The sequence below is a fragment of the Triticum urartu genome, chromosome 6A, assembly GCF_056163025.1.
Source record: "Triticum urartu cultivar PI428250 chromosome 6A, HENAU_Tu73, whole genome shotgun sequence".
NCBI classification, from domain to species: domain Eukaryota; kingdom Viridiplantae; phylum Streptophyta; class Magnoliopsida; order Poales; family Poaceae; genus Triticum; species Triticum urartu.
In genome coordinates, this window is record NC_141878.1 from 131055190 (window position 1) to 131065854 (window position 10665).

Here is a 10665-nt window from a genome sequence, read left to right on the forward strand (position 1 = left end):
ATGTTGTTTCCTCCCACTTATCCTAAGCATGTTAGTGTTAGGAGTTTCACTTGTAGTTTCCTTGAGGTCAAGAATATATTCTAGTGTGATTGCGAATAATTCCACCATTTTCCATAAAAAATATTGTGCTCCCACTTTCCACCAGTTATTTTTTCAAATCAAAAACATAACCTTGATTCACTAGAATAACAATTAACAAATTCCTGGTGTGTGTTTTGTAGTAATTGAGAAATTCCTTCCAAAAATAAAATACTTCCCTCCAGTCTACAAACCATAAGGAGTGACTGCACTTGATGAAGAATGACATAAAGAAATGACACTGTGTAATGCTTCTTCCAAACAACGAGGGAGTATATATAAATAAATTCAATTCCTCCATTCCAGGTGGAGTATATGGTATATTACAATAGTGAAAGAAGTTCCATGCTCTTTACATATTCAATAGATATATTCCTGAAGTGTACTTCCCCCACCAATCAGTTGTTAAAACTATGAAATCCTTTAATCAACTGATTTCCACTTCAGTAAATAACGTGACAAGCACAATAAAACATTCCGACCTCCTTCCACCTTAAGAAAAGGTGTGCAAGTTAAATACCCATTATATATGTGCTTGAGAAAACCAAATTCCTCCCACTAAAGTTTTGAATTCCGGAATTATTAAGCCACTCGATTCGGTTCCTTGATATGTGACCAAGTCGTCTATGACAAAAATAATAAATTCCAAGCATGTGTTCTTATTATCAGGAGTCCTCTCTATGGAGTTATCTTCCCCAAATAATAATTTGGGTTGCTAAATTCCAATGGACCATCAAGAGAGAAGAGGCCATTGTGTGGAATTGCATAATGCACTGTTTTTTTCTTATTGAGCAATATTTCAACTCTTCCTATTCAAAATAGCATTTCATCATCAATAGATTCCAAGATAAACTAATAATTCATTCTCTTTCTCATTGCTCATTTAAGAACTGTCCTATAAACATAATAGTGTTCCTCCACAAGGGAGTTTTGATGACATCATTTCCAATTCCAAAGTGCATAAGATTTAGCAGCAATGACTAAGCACATAAACAAATATATTTTTCCTTTGGAACTGTTAGCATGCCAATAAAATTCCTATCGTATTCCAGCGTTAAGTGAGAGAAAAATTCCTTTTCCATGGAGTGGTTCCCATCTTCCTCCACAAATAAGTGATGCTCATAATTTACACCTCTTTGAGTTCCATTCATGCTAGGTTAGTATAATAGTGTGTCCATCAACTATAATTTTTCTCCACAACGGAGTTTGAGGGCATAATTTCCAATTCCAACTTTATTAACTTTAGCGTTTCCTTGGAATTGTTTGCATGAAAGTGAAACCTTATATCATGGTAAATGATAACCAGAATGCACAACACAACTATTTTGAAAAAATAGTGATAGATGAATAATTCCATGCATACAAATTATAGACATACCTTCCTCTTTGCCAATTGCATTGATAAAATGTTATATCTTCCTCTTCGAGGTGCAACCGATAATATTTGATCAAATCCTTCCCTCGGAGAGTTTATGTCTTCCTCCATAGAGCAAATAATAATATCCCGTATTGCATATTAAATGACCACTTAGGGTGTAAAAACAAATGTTGATTATTCCGCTCTATTTGGCATAGTGTTTGAAATAACCAATATATATATATCCAGTATTTCCTAGGAGATATCACACCATAAAAGAATCCAGATTGCACTAATTTTCCATGCAATTTGTTCACTATGATTTCAAAGCCCCAATAGTAATAATCATAATAATAATAATAATAGCATGATCCTGGCGTAAAGAGCCATTTTGTATCCACGCTATATTTTCTTTTCCACAACAATGGCACTTATATTTTGGTCTCTTCCGGTTTGTTTTCTCCACAAAAACAAAGAACATTGATTTATCTTTTCCAAACCGTAAAATTTCCATGGCGACTAACCACTCAAAGAAAAAAAATAGCATTGCGAGAGTAATGTTACCAATCTGTAGATATCGGCAAAGAAAGCGCGTGAAGACTTTGAGATGCAGATTCGTACGCAGAGATTAAAACCTTTCTTCCTTCTGCCGTGAAAATTTGAAGAAGATTCACAAGCAAAGATCGACTACTAGGCACCTAGCTGACTCAGTTCGTCAATTCGCCTGAACATCCAAGTAGTACTGTACAAACAACAGCAATGATCAAGCTTCCTGCTTGTTCCGCAGTGGCTGCAGTCTCCTTCCTCAATCTGAGTGGTAGATAACGTGTTCAAAGAATTAATCCCACATCACTAGCATCATTAGCGATAAGCTGCAGGCTCGGCGGTAAATCATATAGTATAAGTATTCTCAACCATGAGCAGAAACACGATGTTCCTTTTCCAAATAGTGTAGTTTGTGCCATCTGACTTGTAGTTCCTGAGCAAATCAGTTAAAACGTTATTGGAGGCCATCTATCCACAAAGCTCAGTATAGAAAAAGAAATTCCTTCGATGGTGTTAAGCAGTAGCAGGAGATAAGCCTGACAAATTCCAAGCAGCCGTTGGCGACTAGCTTGTGTACAGCATTAGAGTAAATAGAGCGATGGCGACAAGGTCTGGTGATACAGCAGATGAGGATGGCGGCCGCCACCAGCGCGGACTGCTAGCTGCTCGACCCGGCTGCAGGCGAGCTACTGGCGGAGGGGCGGCTGGAGATCGGGCCTCGAGCGCCGGGCGGAGTCGGCAGATTTGGGGCGCTGGGCGCTGGCTGATGGCAGATGCTAGGTGGGGAAGACCTGGCATTTGGCGGCACGAGGCGGTAGTGCGGCGGCGCTTGACGAGCAAATCAATCTGAAGTTCCGGATCAACTTTTGAGCGGCGGAGCTCCATGACCAATCTGTAGCAAGGTAAAAGCACAACAGATCGGTCTACTTTAATTCCCAAGCTGACCTTGGTTTAGATTTCCCGTGTATAAGTTGACCACGATCGAATCGGCAGAGTAGTACGCAGCGGAATTGATTGCGGATCGAATCGAGTCGACGAATATGTCGTTAACCCTTAATCGGCTCGGATGCCAATGTTAGAAAAATTAGGTTTTTGGAGCTAAACTCTATTCCTCTGCCTTATCGGTGGTACCGCTCACAATGCATATTAAGCCTAGAGGGTGGGACCTTATATAGACTCCAAGTTCCAGATATTTCAATCTGTTTCCAGATAGAACTCGTGACTTGTCAAACCAACCACAATAATTAACAGCCAGTTACCGAGTCCAAATACCGTTAATCAATTTGGTTCCATACACGCATGTGTGAGTCATGCGTCGAGCTTGAATTCGAAATCAAACTCGCAGGCTTTAACAATCCATAGAGCTAATCCTACGGACAACCTGACATTCTGCTCTATACTGTTCCCGGGTATAATTCCAGTGTATTCATATAAACTGTGTTCTGTATTTCAATATAGTCGTACCAGCTTCCTTAAGTATATTTTCTTAAGTATAATTCCACATCAAGTATTCCCGTTATTTCCATGAATACTTCCACAACGAGGTTTTTATTCCAGGAGTATAATAATGTAGTGGACATATAAAAATATTGCAAGCCACAAATTCCTACAACAACCAAGTTCACCCATGCCACGTACGCAAGGCCATTCGCCAAAATCAGAGAGAAAGATATAACAAGTTATCAAACACTTCATACAGTAACCAAATCTGCACAGACAACATTTTCATCATCACTTATAACAAAGCAACACGAATAAACGCATCTAAATCGGCTACACAGTGTAACTCGGTTTGAGCTGTACCACCCCAGCTCTATGGAATATAGAAGAACTAGTAGGTAGGTAAGAAACAATTAGCAGATGAGCTAAATTAGTCATTTTGTTTAGCTACAACCTGACCTTGTCACTCAGGATGGTGACACCTGACCTGACCCAGTAAAAATTCTAAAAACTTATGAAATCTGTGCCATTCTTTTTCTTTGGATGACACTCCCGTCCCGTGCCCCTCCTCGTCTAGCTAAGCCTGCTACCTCTATGTACACTTTGTTATTCGGTTAGCGAAGCCGCGGCGGTCTGGAGCGCTCAACAAGGGGCTGACCCATCAGCACCGTCCTGCGCAGGAAGGTTGAGATCTGGTAGCGCGAAGCTGTCATGTGGGGACTGCTGCTGCTGCTGCTGATCAAGCTGCTGCTGCTGCTTTCCCTTCTGCTCCTTCAATGCGGCTTCATTCCGTGAGTTGGATTGCTCTATTCTTGTCTGCACAATGCCAAAATAAAATAAAATTTGTTAGATGTGCCTATATCACCACAGCACAGACATAATTATTAGGATGCAAGGGGGAGAAATCATGTATACATGTATCTTTCACAAGAACTATTGCATATAGAGTACATAAGAATTCATCAACAGCGACGCGAGAATAAAATAGCAAAGGAAATTGGGGTCATTTATTGACCACCATTGACTAATTTTTACCAGAAAAACATTGGTCCCATGATCTCAAATCTACAAGACCAGCACAAGGATAAACCACAGCTTCCTTGGATGTATATGCATTGAGTGCTTTAATAATGTGTGGTCATTATTTTTCCTATTTCAAATACCGCGTCTGCGTGTCTACCAAGAAAGGCCAAGCCAGCTACAACATACCAAACAAACGTGGCTCGTGTACTGGGGATAGGGGATGAAGACCACACCTACCACACATGCAACAGATGAGAAAATAAGATGGTCACTGGACCCCCCCCCCCCCAAGATCACCACGCAAGATCTAGGAATTAATCAGCATGAAATACACATCAATAGGCCCAAAAAGTTTTTTTACTAAGAGAACTTATGACGATACGCATGAAAAGGGGTAACTTATTTAAGAGAACAAGTTACTATCAAGGTTTCTCCTGGAGAGTCTCTCTTCCATTATCAATTTTCTTTTTGTCAGTTTTCTCCTATTATAAAGAGGGACCAGCACCAACTCCTATTTAAAACGGCGGAAATACCCTTAAATCCAAGTTGCACAGTTGGTTGCAACTACAGTTGAACTGAACCAAATGGAGTTCGGTGAGCTCTAGTATCCTTAAAAACTTGGAAAACCAGTTTCTTTTAGTGGTAGTGTGTTGTATGCACAAACATTCTAAAACAATGTGAATGCTGAATGATTACCGTTTCTAGAATATATATTTTTGACATGTACTGTTTCTAGAATTTGCCGCTTCTACATGTGCGACATAGTTGGTTATGTTTTGTATATAAGTTACAAGGAGTTAAGTGCACACAAGGCCTTCCAACTTCATGAATCCAATTATCAAATGCGGCCACTACCTCAAAAGGTGGGGACCATCGAAAAACATTATCTAAGGACATTTTGTTATGAATGTTCACTCATGACTTAGCTAGGTATTTTTATTTTCTTTCCACGTGTACACATCATCCTTCATACAAATAAGAAAAATAGCGAGTTAGTTTTGGGGAATAAAACTCTCAAGATCAGCTCTGGCTTTGAGATGGCTCCGCTTCTACTAGCAAGGACTGGACATGAATCTAGGCATAGAAAGAAACAGTGGAAAGGGGAGGACTTGTTTGGTATTAAAAAAGAATCGTTGGAGTGAATGAATATGATAGTGCCATTTTAATGAGAAATCGTTGGAGTAAATGATTATGATAGTGCCATTTCAAACAAAGATCTATGGTTGCCTCTAATGAGTTCCGGTTGGTTGGATACGCAGTTAGTAACTGAACAGCTCACTGCCTACAGTCTATTAGGAGTACCAAAAGTTTTTCAGAAAGAAAAAAAGCCAAATCTCCACCAAATAACAACGTAAAAAAAGCCCATTAGCCTTTTCAAAAGATTAGCCTTATGATCTGTTTCTGAACGAAATGGCAAATGAAATTTCAGAAAAGACACCAGCCACCAGCCCAACACCCTGTATAGTGTACACCCTACAGCATCTTTAGGCGGGGATAGCCTACAAACTAAAGCGCTTACAAAAAGAGATCAACGGGAACCATATGGACCACTAACTTGGGAGCCATACAAAGCTCCCATGCCATAACAATATAAATCTCCAGACTTATGCTTTAAGCTAGAACTAGAACAAAACAGGATGCATTTTTCATAAGCCGTTCCGCCCGAAAGATACCGTTTGGTGGCGGCCCGCGCACCCTATCTGGGACAGAAAAAGAACACAGCACAAACAGATAAGAAAGTTCACCTCAAGCTTGTCATTTTCTTTCGACAGCGCCGAGCAAGCCCTCTGCAGTTCCCGCATCTCCTGCTCAAAATCCAAAAACAAATTCCAAACGCTTTCGTCAGTAATCTGGCTGTAGCGAGCTTAGACAAAAGGCGTAAATTTTAGACAAATAAGCAAGTCTTATCATTACCTCGTGCAGGCTCTCGTTCTCCACGGCGAGCGACCGCACCAGCTGCTGGACCTCCGGCAGCCTCTGCAAATCGCGGCAGCAACCAATCATCAGTACCGCTACAAATTAAGCCACTGAAACAGAGCCAAAATGATGTATTTCTGGCGCTATATTCCTGTGCTTTTTGGTCATGGGGCTATCTTGGTGATGAAGCAGGTCTTTTTGGCTAGTACGTACAGCTTTTGTGGCTTTGGCCCTAAGATTCCCCCTTTCTTATTCGGCCCTCATCACACCCTTTCGGGCGGCAGGCCGAGATGTGCTGCTGCCCTGCTGCTTTATTCTAAAATCTAAACTAGTCGTAGTACGTACACTGATGTAGTTCAACCACCACTACGACGGCCTTTTTCCTTGTGACGACCAGTGGCGTGGCACTCGCCGTCGGGTCAAGGCCGGCCCCCTCTCTTTTTGCCGAGCTGAGACCGGTAAAACAAGGCGCGTACAGTCGTAATACTTTTCCACTGCGAGTGCAGGACACCACGCATGATATGCATGTACGCATGTACACCACGTAATTGGGTACAGTAATTGTTACGTATTTGATGAAGGAGCTCACCATTTTCTTCCGTTGCCTCTGACCGGCGGGCCGCGGAGGCGGGGCCTGGAAGGTCAACTGCGGCCGTCGGAAGGAGCCCACCTGCAGCGAGGGGTGGTGAGCAGTTGTAAGCAAACCAAACCAAACCAATCAATGAGCAACGAATCACGCTCCAAGTTGGAGGATGGAACCACAGGCCACAGCTGCCTCGACCCAACACATCACGGACGGACACAGACCGAATCACGCATCACGGGGGAGAGAAACACACACACACAACACACAAAGCATGCTTAGGAGTAAAGATATTGCTATTTTTCGATTCAAGAGAATATTTCAAAGACACTTCCTTTTGTAACAAAAATGTTTAAAATATTGCTCCTGTTAAAAAAAGGAAATACCCCGGCTCGCCAATCACGCAACAGCATGATGAGGCACGCGAGTGACGAACGAACCATCGCCGCCAAGATTTCTCTAAAAATTCTCTTTTTTTCTCTTCTTCGTCCGTATCGACCGACGTTACGACATTTACATGGCCCATTTCTGGTGAGGCAGGGAACGCCATCGGCCGGCGCAACCAACCACCACACGACGCAAACGCCATAACAGAAGCCGCCGTCCCCATTCGGCAATCGGCATCCATCCAGGAAGCCCACTGCCACGGCGGGCCGGGCCCCCGTGTGTCCTCCCCCGCAAAAGGCAAACCGGAGAAAACTACCCGACGGGACGCGCCGCCGATCACAATCCACAAGCACGGCGGCGCCGGCCGGCCACGGGGGGCAGCAGCGGCGTGGCCTATGCTACGCACGCCATCATCGATCCTGCCACCCACTTGGATCCCGGGTTTTAACTCGGCGCTTTTGACTCTGCGTACACTCAACACCAGAAGGGGGCTAGGGAGTGGGGGCCACGCCACACCCTGCAGGCTCCCACCACACGAGCAATTGCACCGGGGGATAAAGGACGTGGGGAAATGACCGCGCTGCCCCTCGCTTTAATGCCCCCGCGCTGTGGGGAGCCGAGGGGTAGCTCCGGGATACGGACGGGCATGGTCGCGTGGAGATATGCTGCCGAATTGAAGCCCCGGGGGCTCACCCACCGGCTGCGCCGCGAGTTCCCCGAACTGCCCCCCCTTCGCCGGTACTAGGAGTCAACCACTGCGTGCATCACTCCAGCATAAGCAAATCCGCACGCACTTATGGAATAAGATGCTGAATTTCGGCTCTTCTTTTATGGCTTTTTTTTGGCTGGAGCTGGCAATGGTTTTGCAACTGAAATAGTAATTCGGGAGGAAGAACCAATGCGGATCCCCGGAGCGGAACATGGCCAAGCGAGAGGGGATTGAAATGGTATGAAATGAGGAGAAAATGAGATGGAGAAGGTGGAAAAGGCGGTGTTCAAATCGCGAAGGGAAGAAGGGATCTTTGCTGGTTGCTGATGCGGTTGCGGCTGCGGCTGACCAGTAGGGGCAGTTTCGTCACGCGGCAGGGGAAAAAATCGAAAAGGGCAAAAAGAAACCAAAGAAAGGAAAGCGCAGAGATAGGAGAGAGAGACGCTGGTGGTGGGGGAGGGAGAAGAACCCAAAGCGAAGCGGGGGGCGGCGGCAGGGACGTGGGAGACGTGGGGGTGGATGGGTGGGTGGATGGATATGAGCGCACGCACCTTCGTCGTCGTCTTCGTCATCGCCGTCGCCGGCGCGGTGGCCGCGCGGCGGTGCCACGGCGAGCAGAAGGCGCCGTCCTCGCCGCCGCTGGTGGACGCGCCGGAGCGGAGGGAGGCGGAGCCGGCGCTGTAGTCGAGCGGCGAGGCCGGGCTGGACCGGGCGCACCTCGCCGCCTTACCCCCCGCCGCAGCCGTCGCCGACGACGACGCCGGGGAGCGGCGCCGCGAGCGCTTCCCCCGCGCCACGGCCGGCCAGGACAGCTCCCTCGCCTCCTCCATCGGCCTCCCGCGCTTGCTCCACGGCGGCGTCCACCCGGCCAGGTCGGCCCCGCGCAGCGAGCAGATGATGTCGGCGGCGACCGCGTCGTCGGCGGCGGCCATGTCGCGCGTTCGTCGCGGCTCGGGAAGGAAGAAAACCACGCCGGCCGGACGGACGGAGACGGAGACACCCCGATGCGCCGGTGGAGTGGATGGAGAGGGTGGAGGTGGAGATGTGGGTGGGAGCAGGGCAGGGCAGGGAAAGGAATGGGAAATATGGGGGGCGTGGAGGCGGAGACGAACCAAGGCCACGGCGTGGTGGCCGGGCCTTTTAAATGCCCGAATAAAACCGCGGACTAAAATAATCCCCACCCCCGCCCCGCACACACGACACACACGCACCCCGCCTGCCCCCGCCCCGCACCGCCACATCGCACCACCTAACTTCACCCCCCACCGACCGCCGGGCCCCACCGTCACGGCGCCCCACGCGTCAGCGGGCGACCGCGGGGAGCGGGGCGAGGTGGCCGCCGCCCGACCAAGGACAGGATGGGAGCCGAAGCCGAGCCTTTCTTCCGTCCGCGCACAGTGGCCCCCGCGGAAATGACGGGCTCGCCCCCGGTGGGCCCGCGCGTCAGTGACCGAGGCACGCCGGGGTGGAAATGGAAGGAGCGCCAGGCGTAGGACGCAAGCCAGGAGGGAGAGGGGAGCGGAATGCGAGTTTGAGCTGCGGGCGGGGGCGGCGTGTCAGTGACCCGCTCCGGGTTCCGTGTGGCGAGGAGAAGGAGATGGATGGAAAGCGCCTGAGCCTCGGAGAGGAAATTCCTTTTTTTTCTGAAGAAAGAATGGGGAGCTTGCTTCTGGAGCTGCCCCTCCTCTCTCTCTCTCTCTCTCGTTCTGCTGGCTGGCTGGCTGCTGACTGTGAAGTTACTGCGCACATTCCCACGCACGCAAGCAGGCGGGCAGGCAACAGTAGTGTTCCTCACCGGTGGAAGCCTCTTCTCTGCCTTCCTCTCGCTGGCACCAGGGGCCCACTTGGCAGCGCCAGCGCACCGATTCTCATTTTAAATTCCAGGTTTCTCCCTCCAGGCAGGTTGGATTTACCCCTTGATTCGGTAAAATAGATTGTGTTCGGAGTACGACAATTATTCGATACCGTAACCCAACTCGTACTAAAATCTTTAAAAAAAACTTGTAAAATTACGGCTCTGTGTTGCCCCTGCGCCTGGAGTATCCTTGCAAACGAAGCATCGATCGGCACTTGCTCGGCTGCAGGGAGATGGTAGCTCTAGTTCCTGCGCAAGCAAAAGCTAGCTGGCGACTCCAGTCCTGGTCTACCAGGCTACGACGAAGAATCTCAAACCAGTCCAATGTTTGGATATATATAAATAAGTAAATAAAATTGAGCTAAAGCGGGTCGCACTCGCGCTGCTCTTTTCCGTTTTTACCCTCCGCAGCTGGCGTTCTAGGACTCAACGAAACTGCCCTGCCCGGTCAGGTCTCCACCGCGTGAAAGGACTTCCGAAAAACGCGATCGCCGTCGCTGCTTCCTCTGACCCCTTCTTCCCGGCCTCGAAGTGGAAGCCGCGCCGCCGCTGGCCACAGATGGGCACGCACGCACGCACGCAGCATCCAGCTCCAGCCGCTCGGTAGGTCCGCCCATGTCTTCATATAGATGTACTAATATGCTCGCTGCGCTTTTATTTATCCGGTGAACCAACAAAACAGCCAAGCTAGGAGGAGATGTTCAGGCTTTCACCCCTTTACTGGATTATTAATATACGTTTTGTTATTTGTTGTCTCAAAAAGAAATACT

The 10665-nt window shown here is 47.6% G+C and overlaps 1 protein-coding gene across 2 annotated transcripts; it reads right to left on the reverse strand.

Moving 5' to 3' along the window:
- Positions 1–3653: 3653 nt before the first annotated feature.
- On the reverse strand, positions 3654–9184 carry LOC125516837 (uncharacterized). Of its 2 annotated transcripts, XM_048682136.2 has the most exons (5): positions 8592–9181; positions 6951–7031; positions 6359–6421; positions 6190–6249; positions 3654–4237 (listed from the first exon to the last, which is right to left on the reverse strand). In XM_048682136.2, exons 1-5 carry the CDS (start codon positions 8970–8972, stop codon positions 4064–4066), a joined length of 759 nt encoding a protein of 252 aa, XP_048538093.2. In that variant the 5' UTR covers positions 8973–9181; the 3' UTR covers positions 3654–4063. The 2 variants fall into 2 exon arrangements, with proteins under 2 accessions (XP_048538093.2, XP_048538094.2); XM_048682137.2 differs by lacking the exon at positions 6951–7031 and having other exon boundaries at positions 8592–9184.
- Positions 9185–10665: the final 1481 nt, after the last annotated feature.

Bases quoted from the DNA above. Each gene is read 5' to 3' on its own strand.
- LOC125516837 (XM_048682136.2), bottom strand. From the start codon at position 8,972: ATGGCCGCCGCCGACGACGCGGTCGCCGCCGACATCATCTGCTCGCTG. The intron at 7,032-8,591 runs GTGCGTGCGCTC...CCCTCGCTGCAG, and splicing joins TGACGAAGACGACGACGAAG to GTGGGCTCCTTCCGACGGCC. The intron at 6,422-6,950 runs GTGAGCTCCTTC...CGCGATTTGCAG, and splicing joins AGAGGCAACGGAAGAAAATG to AGGCTGCCGGAGGTCCAGCA.